The sequence below is a fragment of the Geotrypetes seraphini genome, chromosome 3, assembly GCF_902459505.1.
Source record: "Geotrypetes seraphini chromosome 3, aGeoSer1.1, whole genome shotgun sequence".
Classification (NCBI taxonomy): Eukaryota; Metazoa; Chordata; class Amphibia; order Gymnophiona; family Dermophiidae; genus Geotrypetes; species Geotrypetes seraphini.
Genome location: NC_047086.1, coordinates 309,909,381 through 309,929,844, shown reverse-complemented (window position 1 = coordinate 309,929,844; position 20,464 = coordinate 309,909,381). Strand labels below are relative to the sequence as shown.

Here is a 20,464-nt window from a genome sequence, read left to right as displayed (position 1 = left end):
CGACCGCCCCCCGACATTACCGATCTCTCCCCCCTCCCCGACAATATCGATAGCTGGCAGGAGGGTGCCCAATCCCTCCTGCCTGAAGACGCACCCCCCTCCCCGGCGCTAACAACCCCCAAACCTCCACTCCACCAAACCTGTTCTTAGATGAGTCTTGCACGTCTTGAGCCGGCAGGCACGCCTCGTTGAAATGAAGCGGGCCCGCCCCTTCCAGGCCCATCCCGCCGAAGCCTAAGGCCTGATTGGCCCAGGCTCTAGAAGCCCATCCCCACTTAATCTAAGGCCTGATTGGCCAAACAGACCTTAGACTTAATTTAAGGCCTGATTGGCCAATCAGACCTTAGACTTAGTGGGGATGGGCGGACCTGCTATGCCTAAGGCCTGATTGGTCCAGGCTTCTAGAGCCTCTCCCGGGCATCCTATTCAGAATCAGGGCCTAGGTGTCTTGCGGGCCTCGCCTTCAATATAGGCGGCCTGCCTGGGGAGCATTTTTTTAAAAAAATGTGCATCCCAATTGGCTGATTAGACAGCTGTAGGACGCCTACAGCTGCCTAAAATCGGGACGCACTTTTAGAGAATCAGGCCCATACTGTCTAGAATGGCCATTGCCTCACTGACTCAGCCTTCATTGCCTATGACAGTTACCGTATTTTTCGTTCTATAAGACGCACCCATCCATAATATGTACCCCCCTGTAGAGGAGGAAAACCCAAGAAAAATAAATCTCCTCCTCTACAGGGGGATGCGTCTGGTGGTCTGGTGCTGGGAAGCCCAAAGCAGCCCACCCGCAGCCTGAAGCAGCCTGCTCGCAGCCGAAGGAGCCAGCCTGAAGCCCACAGCCCTCAGCCACCCTCAGCCGAAGGAGCCCTCCCGCAGCCTGCAGCCAATCACTGAGCGGTACAGGACCAGGCAGGAAGCGCAAAGGTCGCGCTCCTGCATCGCGCCGTTCTGCTACCATAGCCAGCCATCCAGCAGGAGAGCGCGCTGGACCACCGCAACTTTAAAAAGGTACTGGGGGGAGGTGTATTCACTCCGTTAGATGCACCCATTGTTCCAACCCCTTTTTAGGGGTGGAAAAAGTGCGTCTTATGGAGCAAAAAATATGGTAATTATATTCTACGCTTTTTCATCTTTGTTTTGTATTTCATGTATGTTACTTAACACTGAAAATGATAGTGCATTTTACAAAGCAAGTATCAGTTACTTATTAAGATTTGTTTACTGCCTTTTTGAAGAAAGCTGTCCAAGGTGCTTTATGAGGCCCACATTTCTCTATGAGTAACTTAAAAAATAATATTGTTAAACAGAAAAACTGTGATTATTGAAATACTATCACAATTTACATTATTTACCTCTACTGCAGTTTGGCATGATCTGAATACTGCAGTTCCAGTTGCATACATATTAGCCAAATTATAGAGTCCAAGAGGATGTCCACTTTGTGATGCCAAGAGAAAATATCGGAAGGCAGTTTTATAATCTTGCTTTACTCCAAACCCAACTGTAGGTCAAAATGTTATCTTACTTTTAGTGAAAAACAAACTCTGAAAAGAATAATGATTTTTAATTTAGAAAATGTGAACATTACTGTGCTTACAATAGTACATGACTCCAAGATGAAATTGTGCACTTGCCAAACCTCTCTCTGCTGCTTTCTGGAAATATATAAAAGCGTGGCCATAATTCTGAAAGACAGACATTATATCATGCACTAATCAGTCAGTTTTACTAGGTGGTATTTTGATCATTCTGATCAAGTAATCAATGTGTCAAAAAGGAAACAAAATAGCTAAGTAGAAAGAAGATAATCACTAAATAACTCAAACTGTTCCATTATAAAGCACATCTTAAAAAAGGAGGAATAAAAAAGAAAAACCAAAACAAAAGCAAAAACCAAAGTTCCAATGCCCTATGTATCCTATAAAACCTAATAATCTATTGTAGTTTTGTTTTAACACATCTTCTATTACATTATTGATTCATTACAATACTGTATACAGGGTTTTCATTATCCTATTGTGAATAGGTGTAATTGTTCTGATGTCATCAGCATTGGGAAATGAGCTGAGGAAACCCAATGAGCATGTTTTTTCCATCATGATATCAGTTTAAATTTTGAGTAATGAATTAAAATTACTTGACCATGCTTCAGTCACCATATATCCTCATTTAAATATGCTCAAGAATGGTTATACAGTCAAAATATATTACATTTTAAGGGGAAAGTACTGTACGTATAAAAGAAATAGAAATAATTTGATTTTAGTGGGAATCCAAGGGAGGGGAAATCTGTAGGACTCAGTAAAAAAAGACATTGCATTTGGGCTTTTTTTTGTTTTTGTTTTGAGGACTTGGATCACCATGGACTTAAAAGAGGTGTTCCAGGGATGGCCTTGCAATTTCAAAAGCAAAAAGAGGATTCACACAGATCAGGTTGCTAGACTCATTAATGACCTTCTGCAGAGCAGTAAAGACCTTCCTCTTCTACCAATTGGGCCATTAAAAACTGCCTCCTCAATATACTTCTCCTAGTACTCTTCGCTATGACCAGTCTGGTCTCTAGAATAAGCTCTGTTATTGTCTACTGTAACCTATTTGTTGTCATGACTAGTCTGTTTTCAAACGATTGTGAATGTCTACTTGTAACCTGTTCTGAGCTTCTGGGAGAACGGGATAGAAATCAAAATAAATAAATAAATAAGGATTCCTGTGGTTCTCTGCAAGAGGCCTTAGTCGCTATTCAGGCGTAGCAGCAACCACTCCTTGATCTGCTTATGGAGCATCTGAAGGCCACAAGAGTGAGGGGGTTAATGGAACCCCTACAAGGCTTGGATTTTGCCCCCTGCTGCAATAGGGCCACAAAAATTTGGGACCTTTTCATTAGGCAAGCTGGGAGAACATGATAATGGATGATTTTTTTAATAACTTTTGAAAGAGTGGCAGAGTCAATGAGGTGGCCCCAGAAACAATGAGAAATAACCTTAGCAGTATCCCTGACTGGGGAGGCATTGGCCACTTATAGAACTCTATACCTAGCTCATACCATGGACTATTAGATAGTTAAAGCTGACATCTACGATCTTCTGGGTCTAACCTGGGACGCTTATTGGAGAACCTTCTGTGCAGCCATTCTGGGCAAGCAGGAGAGGCCTTGTGCCTTGGACCTGAGATGAAAAGTTTTGGCTATGAAGTGATTAAAGCCTGAAGGAAAGTCCATTGTTCAGGTTGTAGACTGAGGAAGTAGTCCTGGAACAGTTTCTATATGCTGTCCCTCCAGAGGTGGTCAAGCAAGATTGTCATTCCATGGAGGAATCCACTCATGGAGCCAAGTTGTTTTATGAGGCTCAGCTTTCCTAGATGCAGATCAACCTAAGTCCCCTCAGGAGCTTTGTCATGGCCCTAAGGAGATGCCTAGGGCCGCTTAAGTAGCCTTGGGCGAGCTTAAGTGCCTGATGTGCCTCCCCCAACTGTGAGAAATGTCTACAGTGTAGGTGGCCTGCCTCATTTTGGGGGGGATTTTTTTTTTTTTTACATGCATCCTGATTGGCTGCTAGACAGCCTACCACTGCCTAAAATCAGGATGCCCATTTATAGACTCTGCCCCTCAGTGCTCTCGACCACCATGATTGAAACATCATTGAGACTCTATTTTATGTGTTTCTATTTGTAGCTTTTGTTTTTTCTTTTTTATGAAACATACATGTAAATGAATACATGGGCCTTCACCTCGTACCCCATACATAAAATTCAGGTGATAGGGCCTGGGTTTAGAGGGAAGATTCTAGCCATTGTATTGTCTAGATTTTCCTATGAATTAATATTAAGATGGGACTGGCCAGTTTTCTTCAGGTATATTTAAAAATCCAAGGGCACAGTGTATTCCCAATCTCAAAGTAAGGGGGAAGGAGACAGCCAAGGAAGCGAGGAGCCCTTGTCCCAGGTCTTCCCATTTCAGGCAGAGGTGGCTGGGAAAACTGGGAAGACAAAAAAGAGCAGGGTCCTAAGGAGAATATATCCTAGGCTTTAGGAGATTTACAGTTAAGAGAGAGGGAAATGCTGTGGGCTCCTAAGGAATTGGTAGACAAGTGTCCCTCATTTGAGAGGGAGCAAAAAGTGGACCCTGCCTTAAAGAGGGTTCATGAATAGGGCCTTAGGGCCAGTAATCAGGATTTTCCCAGGTTTAAGAACATAAGAATTGCCATACTGGGACAGTCCAAAGGTCCATCAAGTCCAGTATCCAACAGGTACCTGACAACATCCTAAGGAGTAAAACTGATTTTATTTGCTGCTTATCCTAGGAATAAGCAATGGATTTCCCCATGCCATCTAAATGATGGCTTATAGGACTTCTCTTTAAGGAAAATATCCAAATCTTTAAACCCTGCCATGCTGATTTCACCACATTCTCCAGCAACAAATTCCAGAGTTTAATTACATGTTGAGTAAAGAAATATTTTCTACGGTTTGTTTTAAATCTGTTACTTTGTAGCTTCATCGTATGCCACCTAGTCCTAGTAATTTTGGAAACAGTAAACAAGTGATTCACATCTACCCTTTCCACTCCACTCAATATTTTATACACCTCTATCATATCTCCCCTGAACTGTCTCTTCTCCAAGCTGAAGATCCCTAGCCTCATAGGGAAGTCATTCCATCCCTTTTATCATTTTCATTGCCCTTCTCTGTACCTGTTCTAATTCCGCTATATCTTTTTTGAGATATGGCATCATGACCCTATAGTTTGGGTTCTTCTTTCCCACATGCACGATTTTGCAATTGCTCACATTTAACACCATCTGACATTTTAATGCCCAGTCTCCCAATCTCAAAAGGTCCTTTTGCAATTTTTCACAATCCTTTTGCAATTTAACAACTTTGAACAGCTTTGTGTCATCAGCAAATTTAATTATCTCACTAGTTATTCCCGTCTCTAGATCATTTATAAATATGTTAAAAAGCAGTGGTCCCAGCAAAGGCCCCTGAAGAACCCCACTATGTATCCTTCTCCTTTGAGAATATTGACTATTTAAACCTAGGGCTCCTTTTACTAAGGTGTGCTAGCGTTTTTAGCGCACGCAGGATATTACCGCACCCTACGTGGCTAGAACTAACGCCAGCTCAATGCTGGCGTTAAGATCTACTGTGCATGGCAATTCAGCGCGTTAATGCCCTAACGCAGCTTAGTAAAAGGAGCCCCTTGTCTCTGTTTTCTGTCTTTCAACCAGTTCTTAATCCATAATAGGACATTACCTCCTATCCCATAACTTTCCAATTTCCTTAGAAGTCTTTCATGAGGTACTTGTCAAATGCCTTTTGAGAATCCAAATACATAATATCAGCTGGTTCATCTTTATTCACATGTTCATTCACCCCTTCAAATAAATGTAGTAGATCGGTGAAGCAAGATTTCCCTTGACTAAATCCATGTTGCTCATATACTGTATATGTTCTGACATTTTGTCCTTTATAGGCTAAAGACAAGGGATAATTTATTGGGAAGTCATGGATCTATTGTCTGGTGATTTCAGAAGCAACTAGTGATTCCATGAACTTTTAAGGACTTGGTTTTGAAGCTTGCTCATGATTACCCACTGGTGGGACATAAAGTCATATATATTAAGCCAGATATTAGCTAGGTTTTATTGTCCTGGAATCTTCAGGGTGGTCTAACAGTACTGCTTCTCTTGCCCCCGACGTCATAAAGTGTCTTGCTCTCATTTGGCCTGAGTGCCCCTTGTACCATCACCTGCTGTCAGGGAGCCAATATCTTGGCTAGCAATGGACATAATAAGGCCTCTTATTAAAACCCCCAGTGGGCTTACGTTCATCCTGGTCATTTTAGATCAGGCTACCCAGTTCCCATGGGCAATACGCTTATGGAATATATCAGCCCAGGTGATAGCAGGGGAGCTTATTAAGCTGTTTTGTGAAGTTGAGTTTCTGAGGGAGGTATTAACTGACCAGGGGTCCAATTTTATGTCTGCCAAATTGGGGCAACTCTGGGGAGCTATCAATATTAAGCACATTAAGCTTGCTGCCTATCATCCCCAGACTGTTTAATAGAGAGATTCAACAAGACCCTATAGGCCTTACTAAGGAGGGGGTTGAATGCTGACTTTATTGAAAGGGACTACCTATTACTTTTTGTCCTGTATGCATGTAGAGAAAGTGTCCAGTCTTGTCTGGGGGGGTTTCCCCCATGGCATACCTAGCATAAGCGATACCCAGGGTCCATCATTTTTTATACCCCTTCATCTATATGAAAAACATGATTTTTAGTAACAATCCACAAGTGTACCTAGGAAAAGGCAGCATCTTACATGCTGCAGTGAGCAGTAGATCATCAATACACCCATTGTAAAACTAAACAAGCCAGACTAGTACAGATTGATTCTGCACAGTCAGTGCTAACAGAGAACCATGTCTTTTGTACACACAGAAAACGCCTTTGCCCAATATAGAATATGTAATAACAAACTAACCCCCCACCCCCCTTTTACAAAACCCTAGCGTGGTTTTTAGCACTGGCCATGATGGTAACAGCTCCACCGCTATGCGCACTGGAGCTGTTACTGCTGCGACCAGAGCTAAAAACCGCACTACGATTTTGTAAAATATGAACCACCAAGAAACTGGACTCTGCATGCAATGCAACACCACAGAAACAGTGATGCATGTCCTCTAATATTGTGCAAAATATAAAGATAGCAGATGCAAATTTGAAAAAACAGAGAAATGGCAATCATCACTTTACAAATTAAAAAATAACCCCCCCACACCTTTTATGAAGCTGATTTGTTTTTTATTGCAGGACATGGTGGTAAAAACTCTGATGCTCATATGAATTCTATGAGCATTGGAGTTTTTATCACCTCAGCTGGTTTTGGCCTCATCAAGTTAATTGAAAAATGTATTAATCCAGTAAAATGGTATCTTATTTTCCATTTTTGTTTTATCTCCCTGGCTTCATAACCCCACCCCCTTTTAATGAAACCACGTTAGACTTTTTTATCGCCGGCCTTGACATTAAAAGCTCCAGCGCTCATAGAATTCCTATGAACGTCGAAGCTAAAATTGCTGCGGCTGGTGATAAAAAAGCCTAATGCAGCTTCATAAAAGGGGGCCAAAGGGGGAGAGGGGATAAAACAAAAATGAAAACCAAGATAATACCATTTTACTGGACTAATACTTTTTTCAATTAGCTTTCAGAGGCCAAAACCTCTTTTCTCAGTTCAGTGAAATATACTGCTGTTACGGTATCCTGTCCTGACCTGAGGAAGGGGTTTTTGGTCTCTGAATTAGTCAAAAATGTATTACAATTAGTCCAATAAAAGGATCACCTTATTTCCATTTTCTATTTATAAATATTTATCAACACAGCTACAATACTACTTTAAAACCAATAGGAGGAAATATTTTTTAACTGAGAGAATAGTTAAGCTCTGGAACGCATTGCCAGAGGTTGTGTAAGAGCAGATAGTGTAGCTGGTTTTAAGACAATTTCCTGGAGGAAAAGAACATAGTCTGTTATTGAGAAAGACATGGGGGAAGCCACTGCTTGTTCTGGATCAGTAGCATGGAATGCTGCTACTCCTTGGGTGTTGGCCAGGATAGTAGGGACCTGGATTGGTCACCGTGAGAACAGGCTACTGGTCTTGATGAACCACTGGTCTGACCCAGTAAGGCTATTCTTATGTTCTTATATAAAAAGAGCCCTAACTAATTTTCATGTCCAGGGACTTTATCACCTGCTATATTGAAAGAAGAGTTACCTCTGATGTAACTCCCACAGGCAGCTTGCTGATAGATGAAAAAACATCCTGCTGCACATTACAAGCTTCCAGATGTTCCACAGGCCATGACCCCTGCCCAATCAAAGCCATATTACTCTTTCCTGTATCTCCTTGAGTAGAGGACTCCTGCACATAGGGCCCTAACTCACCTCTTCTTCTCCTGCCTTAATTATGGTGGGAGGAACAAGAGAATCCACTCCTACCATGAGTACAGGAGAACTGATCACCTATGGCTGTGGGGAATCCTGTCAGGCAAGCTGTGTGAAACATTTTCCTCTAGGAGCTAAGGCTTTCTCAATGCTGATGCTCCAGCAAGGATGCCTCCATCTCTGAACTGCGACACCACACTGTACTGAAATAAAGAAGGTTGAATAAAGAGGGCATTACAGGAACCAGTGCCCTCACTTTTCCTCTGCTTTTCAGCATCACTAAATGCTTTGGAACAGAAAAGAACGCCAGAACAGGCATCGAGCAGCCAGCCTCACAATGTGCTCAATTAGCCATCTTGACATGCCTCTCCAATGGCAGGGTGTCAAATTTTGAGATTTCCCCAATTTTGAAACAGCTTCGTTGGCTGCCAGTCCATTTTTTTGGATCCAGTTTTAAGTTTTGTCAATTAGTCTTCAGATGATGTATGATAAGGTACTTTGGTACTTTGGAGGTTACATGTTTATTGTCCAGAAGCTGAAAAAGAGCCTGAGGTGCATTATGCCACCACGAGGGCTTCAGCTTTTCCTTTTGTAACCCCTAGTATATGGAACGATCTACGGTTGTGCCTATGTATGGGTAAGCTTTGTTTTAAGAAGCTGTAAAATACATATTTTTTTTGCCTAAGCCATTTTTTGAAAATTAAGATGCAGTATGTAGCAGGATGTTTTTGCCTATAGTGGCTTTTAATGTTTTATTATTGTATTTTGTGTTGTTGCTATGTTTTTATGACTATCCCCCTCTTATACAAAGCCGTGCGGTAACGGCCCAGAAACACATAGAGATTTAAAGAGCTTTGGGGCAGCAGCCGCTAGTGCGGCTTTGTAGAAGAGGGGGTATGTTATGTAAACCACTTAGGTTTTAAGCAGGTGATGAATTTGTAAAATAAACAAATAAATAAATAAATAGATAGACTTAGGGGTCCTTTTATCAAGCCGCGCTAGAGGGGTTAGCTCGTCGGACATTTCATCATGCCCTAACCCCCGCGGCCGGCTAAAAAACTAACGCCTGCTCAATGCAGGCGCTAGCGCAGCAGGCGGTTTAACACACGTTAAACCCCTACCGCAACTTGATAAAAGGACCCCTTAGCTTGTTAGCGGTGATATTCAGTCTGCTAAACCATGTCAGCAGACATACCTGGATATTCAATGGCAGGAGCTGTGCATGCCCTGGAATTAAATATCTGAGGTTAGCTTGGAAGTCACTTACTGCCATGGGCTGAATATTACTCCCTTTATGAATAAAATTTCTCATATTCACTATCTGGAGTTCTATAAGGATTTGGGTGGACCAAACCTTTAAAGAAGGGTTCCATCTGTAGTATCTGATCTAGTTTTGTAAATGTTATACATTGTGGGCTACCTAAAATAACATCAATGATTAGTGTGGCGCTAAGCACGATTCTATAAAAATTATGTGTACCTTATAGAATCATGTTTAGTGCCAGTATGCATCATAAGTTTTAGGTGCACTCATTTCTAGCCAAGGAAAACTTGGCTTAAATGCCTGCACCTAAATTGGGCACACATTGGCACATAGACTAAAAACTTATGCACAGCTCAAAACCATGCCTGTGATCTACCCCTAACCACATTCCCTTTTAGATATACACATTGGACATGATACATAGCACTTTGTGCTATGTGCCTACCATGTTGTGCAAATAACTTTCAATTAACTCCAATTAGCATCAATTATGAGGTGTTAATTGTCAATTATTAGTGCCAATTAGGACTATTATTAAGTTGTGTCCATACAAATGTACACCACTGTACAAGCACAATTTTTGGTATCATGTACAGAATTTGGAGTACTGATTCAAATTGAATTATATCTAATGGTCGGGTTAAATTTCCTGCTACAAGCATGACATTGTGCTGTTCCAGGCCTAACCTGAAAGTTAGCTTGAGGCTTTAGGCCTACCAAGAGACTTAGCTAAAGGCCTCTGGGAGATATTTTAAAATCTGACTCTCGGTGATTCGTGGTGCAAGTAGCCTGCGGGTCTCCTATCCTAATGAGGCACAGTTTATATATCTTAAGAACACAAAAGGAACTAGATAGCTTGATGTCCAGTCAGTAAATCCCAGTTAGTCCCCAGTCGGTTAATCCCTGTCACTTAATCCCCAGTCAGTTTGGCTTTGAGGAACACGCACACACACACATGCAGCTCTGTAACACATTTCTATTCTAAGCGCTATACATTTGTAATAAACCTATTTCTAGAAAATATACCTTTTTTTCCAAGCCAGACCAACTGTTTTATTTTGCTACAATTCCACTGAGTAGTAAACCCAGGACTACCCGTAAATTAAAGAATACAGCTGTTCGATTGATTTTTGATTTAAAAAAGAACGACCATATTAGTCCATATTATCTTTTACTTCATTGGCTGCCTTTGGAGGCAAGAGTATTATTCAAATTTTCCTGTATCTGCTTTAAACTGATATCAGGATTATCTCCATTTCCTCATTTTGTGTTGCATAGACCATCAAGAGAAACTAGAAACTTCTACTTATTTGCTTATCCAAAAATTAATGGGTGTAGATATAAGACCTTCTTAGATAGGGCCCTAGCATTTCAAGCTGGTAGGCAACAATCTTGGTTAGGTAAATGTATTCAACAAGCTATGTTATCCTATTGCTCTTTTTGGAAATTAATTAAGACCACTTTGTTCGATAAGTTTATTACTTAATGAGAGTTTTATTATTGAAAATGTATTTTACTAATATTCATAATTTTTACTGTATTATTGTATTTCGCTGATTGTCCAGCTCTTTTTAGTGTAAACCGCCTAGAACGTTTGGTTATGGTGGTATAAAAGAATAAAGTTATAATTATTATTATTATTATTATTAATAAAGAAAGATGAAAGATTACACTCACCACTGAGACTCCTTGTCCTTGAAGGTACATAACACCCACCCCACATAGTCCAATTGGATTACCCTAAAATAAATTAAGGATGTAGTTCAGATTTTTTTTTCCATATTACTCTTTGTATTAATAACCCTATAACTATAGATTCTCATGTGTTGTATTTGTTTAGCACACCTACGTTGCCAAAATGGAAACATATGACCCACCTCCGAACAGCCTATTAGTATAACATAAGGAGAATGATTGCACTACGAAGATGGACGTGAATGAAATGTTAAAATTATGTTCAATGGAAAACAGACACAGGAAGGGCCTGCCAACGTGAATGAGCAAAAATGCCAGCGCTACCGGGGGGAGAGTGTACAATACCCTTACGTTCTGTATAAATATGTCCTTCAAATAGTGCAAAACACTTGTTGTGGTGTAAAGCAATATACAGCCACTGAGCTGTACGGCAGAGCGTCTCGGGTGAAGCACAAACATAATAACAATTAAAAAGATGGTGAAAAAAGGTGGTAACAATTGTGCTGGACCCTGCCCTGGTCGACACTAACAAACACTATATAAAAACGCAGTGAGATATTTGAAATTATTTAAAAATGCCCAAGTTTGGCCGTGAAGGCACTTAGACCTAGATTCTGTAAAGTGCGCCTAACTTTAGGCGTGCTATAGACGTTCTTGTAGCACAATTGGCAGTCAGCATTATTTAGGCACTGTTTGGGCATCATATCGACGTCTCTAATGCACTAATTAACCCAAAGTATACCATCATTAAAAGGATAATAAAAACACAGTATACCATGTTTAAAAGGATATTTATAATACATTAGTTTCAGTAGGAGATGATCTGGGAACATCAGCATGGAAGGGGGGGGGGAAGCTTCACTCCTGTGCTACACAGAAACTTGTATAGCAATGGTATCATTAGCTCCTATAAGAAATGTAAAGCATAGGACTTTGAGCTCCATATAGGCTTCAAATAGACGTGGTTTAAGCTCCAGAAAGGCTTTAGCACAATATATGCTATTTAGGTCATGCAATCAGCTTTCTCTGGGCATCCCACAGACGTTATTTGAGAGAGTTTTTAGAAGCGATTCCTTGCTCTAAATAACACTCTCTTTATCATGAAACATTGCTACAATCGGCTCATTCTTTTAAGTAAACAGAAAGCCCATAACTTCAATTGGCCAAGCTTAAAAACAGAATAAAACATAGAACAGACCTGAATGTGGCTTCTAATTCATTGCAAATGGAGGTATGGAGCTGCACCATGATGACCTCATTATGACATCATCAAAGTGCACCTGCACAAGTAAAAGACAGGCCGGGAGTTGAACTCACAACCTCTGGAAGATCAGTATAGCGCTTTTACTCATAGTTTGGAATTCCTCAAACCCTAATACCACCAGAACCTCCCACAAATTAAAACTATCCTTCCCCTCGCTAAAAGGCATTTCCCACACAGGAAAGCTAGGGACCTCCCTCCACTTCAAAATCACTGAGCTCTGGAACAACCTTACCTCCCCTCTTCGGAACTTGAGCTCTCTCCAAGTTTTCCGCAAACATCTGAAAACCTGGCTTTTCTCAAAAATGTAAGTCTCCCTCCAACATAGGAATCAAGGAAACTCTTATATCTTGGCATCCCAAGTCCTCTAAATTTTCTTCACACTTCTATCTCTAACCATCTGTTGTAGTTCCTATTTCTTCTACTGTAAACCGCGCCGAGCTCTACGAACGTGGAGATGATGCGGTATACAAACCTAAGGATTAGATTAGATTAGATTAGTGATCTGCTAAGGAAAAATCTGCTTAGCTATCATCTCACAGTTAGCTGAGACAAAAGACTGGTAGCTCAATGGCTTAAAGCGCTGCTTTCATTGTCCCAAAAGCCAGAATCTCAAGTTGGGTTCAATAAATGTGACGTGGATTCAAATACTGCTGTTTTGTATAACATGCAAACTCAACTTTTGGAATAGATTGTTTCTAGTATTGCTAATGTTGTGCTGTTTGAGATGAAAATTAGATGTGATTGGTCTGTAGCTTGTAATTTTTATTAAAATGAGTATTTTGTCATCTGAAGGACATGAGGGAGTCAAACCCAGACCAGGCTCATACCCCAACCTTCATTCTAACCACTGTGCTACAGAATCAGCCATAAAATAATAGCAATTCTAAATGGATTATATTATGCTGTTTAGGCATCCTTTGGGCACTCAAAGAATGCAGACTTGGCTGCAGTTCAGCATATGTCAAGCTGTCAGGGTAGGAAACTGACTGAAAGAAGCCACCAAGTTAAGGCACCTGGTTCATCCTCTCCACCTCTCATCTAATCTTATGTTCTCAAATATTATGCTAGTTGCAGGCTGTGAAGCAGGAGACATGGCAGCTACCCTGTTTGCCACCCCCCACCTTCGCAGCCTGGGCCTCATGGAAAGACAAAGGCCAATGTGACTAAGGAGCTGAAGTGGTGCTTATTAAGGAAACACTAATGCCTGGCTGCTACTCAATGGAAATTAGCACAAGGTGAAAAATGGTTTAAGATTTTTATTGCACAGTCCAGGAAAGCAGCAACTGCAGTTCGATGAGATAGATGACAGATATGCAGAGTAAGGCACTTGTAGGTCCAAGTTGTTACTGTGGTAGAATTGGTAAGGTCCCAGAATCTGCTCCTGGTAGGAGAAGGCAGGCTGAAGAAAAAGGAAGATGGATTGAGACAAATTAAGAGTTGATTGGTGAGTTTTAAGATGTTTTTTTACAAAGATGCGCTAAATCCACACATGCACTAACTACTAATGTATGCATAGGATAAAATGCATGCGTTAACCTTTACCACACACTAATGGCGCCTAAACCGTGCCTAAATGGTGCCGTTTCAGCGTGCAGTAAAATTAATTTTACCATGTGCTGAAGCGGCACCGTTTAGGTGCCGTTAGCGTGTGGTAAAGGTTAACGCGTGCATGTTATCCTATGCACACGTTAGTAGTTAGCGCATGCATGGATTTAGCGCACCTTTGTAAAACTCACCAATTCACTGTTTTCTCAGAAAATCTTCTATAACTACACCATTCTGAAGGAAAAAAAAGTGTGAAACATGTTAGTATTGTGAAAATGTAGATAATTAATCACAAGGGCAAACAAAGGTTTCAGTACATCATTCTTACCTATTCTGTCTTAGTATTTGAGCTTTGTCCAGGTGCAACTCTTGTGCTGAACCTAGTTTGAACAGACCTGGGAACAGGAAATCAGGAGAAAAGGGGGAAAAGGTCAAGACATATATGGAAAAATAAAATGCAGCACAGCTAGAATGAACAGAAGCAAAAGAAACACAGTTCCTTTTTTTATAAGGATACTTAACAATTATGACTCTAAAAAGATTTACCTTTAGCTCTATGAGGAAAAGCACTGCTATATGTTCCACATATTCAAGTAACTTGCATATCCATTTTGCTGGCACCAAAGTTTCAAACAGCATGGGGTTTTTTTCAGCCAAGATTCCTGGAACCAATTATTATCATCACTAATTCTCAGACCTGATAATGACCCTGTGGAATGGAGAGAATTGTGGCAGATTTCAGGGGAGAAAAAGTTAATGAAGAATCACCAAAAGAAGTCCAAAAGATGAAATCAGTTCTGCCTCAGCTCTTATCTAATAAAGACACCTAAATAGCTAGCAATATATCATTCTCACCTAGATTTGTTCCTGGAAAGATGAAAAAGGTTAGACAAACATCAAAATTGCTAATTACTATAGCTGCTAATGGTTCTATGAACTGGAGAGTTGTGGCAGATATAGGAATGAAAAGGTTAAAAAAATAATCAAGAAAAGTAAAGTCTCAAAAATAAGCATTAATACAGAATACGTGTCCTAAAAGAGAAAACACTGCTCTGATGGACCTTCTTATACTAAGCATGCCTAAGTAGCGTCTGATGTCATAGGCACTGTTTGGACTTCCTACTAGAAAACGTTCAAATCTGATTGGGTGTGCTTTAAGTGTGGTTTGGGCAAACAAACCTGTCCTGACTTTTATTCAGTTCCTTCCCAAAGTTTTTACTAGAACCCATTTGTCATCTGCTTAGTCTGTAGAGGCACTGTTACCAAATTCTAAACAAAGTTCCCTCTATAGCTCTATGCCTTAAGGGGCTACTTTTATCTTCCATAAGTCATGGGTTCAAGTCTTGAGTGCGGTTAGCAAATATTTTATATTCATTTTTCTACCAGAAACCTTCAAACTCTTTGGCCATTCCTTTGCTTAAACATATTTGAGTTGATCTTTAAAATGATCTGTAGCAATTCTCAGATGTCTAAAGCAGCTTGTTCTCTCTTCCTAAATCCCCTATCCCCCACCCCAACATACACTTCTCAAGCATGAAACCACAAACAGCCAAGCTGAATATACCAACAGGAATGTCTCTAGGGTACATCTCAAAAACATGTACCTTCCTTCAATACCTGTCCAGGCCCTCTGAAGTTTTAGTAAACTCTTCTATCTGTTGCCCTGTGCAGATATTGCATAGAAAGAAATCCATTCCTACCACAATGGCTTGTAGCAGAGAGAAGATGAATGTATCTGATGCACTTGTGCCTGCAAACTGCAGAATGCTGATGAAAAACAGCAAAGTCCACCATTTATAAGAGCTGTTAGGATGCTGTTCAAATGAGTAAAGGTGAGGGTGGGATTTGAACCCAGGAGCTTCAGAAGATGGACAAGGTGCAACAAGGCGCATTAACCTGGTGAGCCATAAATGTCATCTTTCTGTCAGAGGAGATGTTTCCTCCCATGACAGCTTAGGATGTCCTAGCCACGGGAAGGAGAAAATAAGTTTGCCTGGAAAGGGAAATGCACTGCTAAAAACGGCAAAGTCCACCTTCTAGACCCTCTTATGACAGCTAATAGGAAGCTGTTAGGAAGTTGGGATTTCAACCAGGAAGTTTGAGATAGACAGAGTGCAACAAGGTGCACTAACCTGGTGAGCCAGAAATGCTTTCTTTGTGGTGATTGTGATATGATAGCTAATCAGATGATACATATGCAGTCAATTATTATATGAAAGGGCACTGAGATCCACCTAAGTAGAAGCTGATGAAGCTCTATGGGTTAAAGTCCTGTACTGATCATACAGAGGTTGTGAGTTCAACACCCAGCGCATCTTTTAATTGTGGCATACTACCTTGAAGGTGCAGCTTGATGATCTCACAATGAGGTCAGCTTTGTGAAGCTGAAGAGCTCCATTTTGCAATGAGGGAAAATGCATGTTAAGGTCTGTATCTGGTTTTTCTCTTTTTAAGTGCTGAGAAATGAAATAATGTGTGCAATAATATGTTTTTCATGTTCTTTCTTTGCTTTCAAGAAAGAGCTGATTGCAGCACTATTGAGAAAAAAAGGGTTCTTTTTAAGCAGGAAAGCCAAAGGTGGTGTAATGAGTAAATCATATTACTGTTTGAGCAGAAAAGTACTATGTTTTCCATGCAATATGTTTATATTGATGTACTCTATTGATATGGTGGCTTATTAAATCTATTAGGAGGGAAAAAGAAGAAAAAAAAACATATTCAAATTCACTATAGGAAATATCATTGCGAAAGCTGAAAGCACACCTAATCTGTGTCTATAGGAAGTCTCTGACTAAGAAAGCTGAAACTCCATTGAAATGAAGCAAAAACTACACTTAGGCCAGCAATGGAAATCACTCCAACCATGGAATAACCCGTCAGGGGTACCACAAAGCTCCCCTCTATCGCCTACATTATTCAACATTTACATAGCATCCTTAGGTCACCGACTACAAAAATTAAACTTAAAACACTACCTATACGCAGACGATATATCCATCCTAATCCCCTTAAATGACATCTCAACTGAAATTATAGACATCCTTTCACACACAATGAGAGAAATCGAAAAATGGACCACCAACTTCAAACTGAAACTAAATTCAGAGAAAACTAAAGTCTTCTTGGCAAGCCCCAACGACAAAATAACGAGAACATCATTAAAAATAAACAGCCACGAATATCCATAAAAACTCACGCACTTGATCATGGCTGACCACACAAACTTAACAGTGAAGAAATGCTTTTATACACTATGGAAGCTAAGGACTATTAAAAAATACTTTGACAGAACATCCTTCAGGTTACTGGTGCAATCGCTGTTCCTATCTACCCTAGACTACTGCAACATCGTCTACCTGGGTATCCCACAAAAAAACAATTAAAAAAAACCTGAGATTAGTACAAAATACTGCAGTTCACTTAATCTTCGGACTGAGAAAACAAGACCACATTAGCCAATATTACAAAAAACTGCACTGGCTACCAATGGAAGTGCGAATACAATTCAAATTTGCATGCATCTGCTTCAAACAAATCTGGGGCCTAGCATCTTCCTACCTGCAAACACACTTCACTCTACACAACCCCACACGAACAACCAGAAACAAAAACATCTTCGCCTATCCTAAAATTACTGGCTGCAAATACAAATCCTACCTTGACAGAACCTTCATGTTCCAAGCTAACAGACAACAGTCCTGGGTGGGAAACTACATAAATAAAACCAGATAGACCTACAACGCATTCCGAAAATCTATCAAAACCACTGTTTGACAAATTCATCACCTAAACAGACCAATCCGCGCTCACTACGCTTTTTCCCCCTACAAACCCGAAGCAATCTTCAGGCAATTCCTACTCTCTCACTTTCCCTCCCCCTTTCAACCCCTCTTACATTCCCTCCCCTATAACCCTTTTCTTCTGTAACTTTCCCCTCATGCATTTGTAATTCGCTGAATGTCCAGCCTTCTTTCGATGTGAACCGTCTAGAAGTCGTCTGACTATGGTGGTATAGAAAAATAAAGTTATTATTATTATTACTTTCAAAATTTCAAAATTCTGGCTGATGAATGGCAGATGAATAAATTAGGCTTAATTAAGGCATAAGTTAGGCTTAAATTAGTCTTACTTTCAAAATTTCTACTTTCTGGCTGATGAATGGCATATGAGCTTGCTCCGCCCCTGCACCTCTTCAGACACAGGGCTCTGCTTAAAGCCCACTGCAGGAGAAGAAAAATCAGCTGTCTTGTTTAAGATAGGCATAAGTTAGGCTTAAGATAGGCTTAATTTAGGCATAAGTTAGGCTTAAGTTAGGCATGTTGGCCCTGGGAGGGGCGTCCTATACAGAATTGGGCCTACAATAACCCCAATTCTGTAACCGGCGTCCATGTTACAGACGCCAGTTAGAGAATTGGGTAGAGTAGACACGGCTGCTACACTTATCGCGGCAAGGGATAAGTATAGCGGCTGCCTGTCCGATCACCAGCAGGAGAGTGCCGAACCCCACCTGCCAGAACAATCCCCCCAAACTCCCAATCACCGGCAGAAGGGTGCCCAACCCCTCCTAATGAAATGCCGCCACTGTCCCCCCAAAACTCTTGATCGCGGCAGGAGCCGGACCCCCCATGCTAACTACCCCCCTGATGACCACCCTAACCTCCCCCCCCCAACTAACCTCCTCCCCAACTAACCTCTAAATTGTTGGCCGGATGGATGGGTCTTGCTGCTGTCCAGCCGGCAGGCTCGCCTCGTCAAAATGATGCGGGCCCGCCCCTTCCCGGCCCATCCCTGCTAAGTCTACGGCCTGATTGGCCCAGGCTCTAGAAGCCTGACCAATCAGGCCTTAGGCATAGCGGGTCCGCCCATCCACTAATCCTAAGACCTGATTTTGAAGTAAAACTAACTTAAGCCTAACATGCCTAACTTATGCCTAAATTAAGCCTATCTTAAGCCTAACTTATGCCTATCTTAAACAAGACAGCTGATTTTTCTTCTCCTGCGGTGGGCTTTAAGCAGAGCCCAGAGTCTGATGAGGTGCAGGGGCAGAGCAAACTCACATGCCATTCATCAGCCAGAAAGTTGAAATTTTGAAAGTAAGACTAACTTAAGCCTAACAGCCCTGATTCTGCAAAGTGCATCCCGATTTTAGGCAGCTGTAGGCATCCTACAGCTGTCTAAAAAGCCAATCGGGATGCACGTTTAAAAAAAAATACTCCCCAGGCAGGCTGCCTATTTTGAAGGTGCCTCCGGGAGCCTAGGGAGGCCCGCAAGACACCTAACCTAGGCGGCCCTACGCGTCTCCCTAGTAGAGAAAGAGATGCTTAAAATGTAGGCCAGCAAAATGCTGGCCTACATTGTAAGTAGTTGCGGCCGCTATACTTATCGCGGCAAGGGACCTCCCTGCCGCAATAAGTATAGTGTCCGCGGCCGCCTGTCCGATCACCGGCAGGAGGGTGCCCAACCCCTCCTGCCGGAACGCCCCCCCGAAACTCCCGATCCCCGGCAGGAAGGTGCCCAACTCCTCCAGCCAAAACGCCCCCCCGCCCTCCCCCAAACTCTTGATCGCCGGCAGGAGGGTTCCCAGCCCCTCCTGCCGGAAAGCTGGTCCCCCTCCTGACCCCCCATGCTAACGACCCCCCTAACCTCCCCCCCAACTAACCTCCCCTCCAATTATGATTTGTTGGCCGGCTGGAAGGGTCTTGCTGCCGTCTAGCCGGCAGGCCTGCCTCGTTGAAATGAGGCGGGCCCGCTGTTTCCCGGCCCATTTTCGAAAAATACGTCCAATATTTTTTTTCTTTCGAAAATCGTCTAATTATACGTCCTGCTGATCTGATCGTCCAAGCCGCTAAATAGTCCATCTTTATACTACATTTCCGTCCAAGTCAAAAATGCCTAGAACAAGCCCTGTTGGATGTGGGAGGGGTCTGCAAAGTGATGGACTGAACACCCAGACATGGCACCTAAATAGTGGGGTACCCTACAGGGCACTGTTGTGAACTTCACAAAAAGGGTGCCATGTCTTCTCCTCACTACAGCTCCCTTATAGGTCACGATGAACCCCCCAAACCACCTCCAGAATCCCCTAGACCCACTTATCTACCACCCCAATAGCCCTCATGGCTGCAGGAGCCAATTATATGCCAGTAAAAAAAGGGTTTTGGGGGTGTATAGGGGAGTGCACATGTTTCATTATCAATGCAGTGATTACAGGGGCTTATGGGCATGGGTCCTCCTCTGCATGAGTCCCTAACCTACCCCCAAGATAACTTAAGCTACCTCTGTGCTGGACGACTAGGCTTTCCTATGCCAGGCAGAGGCTGAATTTTAAAGGTGTGACTAATATTTTTATGGGGATGGGGGGGTGGTCAGTGATCACTAGGGTAGTGTGTGGGGGTCTGTTTTATGTGTTTTCAGTGCTTATCTGGTGACTTAGGTGGGTTGTTGTGAGCTCTTTACTGCCCCACTTTGGTCATTTTGAAAACAAAGATGATCAATGGACTCTTATCAAGCTGCAGTAGCGAGTGCCACACGACAAATGTACCAAAGCCCATTCAATCCCCACCAGTCCTATTTGGTTTGATAAGAGAGGCACTAAAATTGGTAGAGACCTTAAATATGACTCAGCCCTGGTTTGTGCACTTGTGGGCTCAATGAGTGTTATGGACATTATCTTGACCACAAATATTTGATTCTGGCTCTAGTTATGTGGCCATAATTTTGTCTTTGTTGGGTTGAAGACAACAAAATGAAA

The 20,464-nt window shown here is 41.8% G+C and overlaps 1 protein-coding gene across 1 annotated transcript in view; it reads right to left on the bottom strand.

Moving 5' to 3' along the window:
- Positions 1–20,464, bottom strand: part of SEL1L2 (SEL1L2 adaptor subunit of ERAD E3 ligase) — a 103,263-nt gene that overhangs the window by 33,657 nt on the left and 49,142 nt on the right. The window contains exons 11-13 of the mRNA XM_033937651.1: positions 10,887–10,949; positions 1,601–1,688; positions 1,356–1,504 (exon numbers count right to left, since the gene is read on the bottom strand). Of these exons, the coding sequence (XP_033793542.1) occupies positions 1,356–1,504; positions 1,601–1,688; positions 10,887–10,949 (300 nt within the window). The remainder of the gene's footprint in view (positions 1–1,355; positions 1,505–1,600; positions 1,689–10,886; positions 10,950–20,464) is intronic.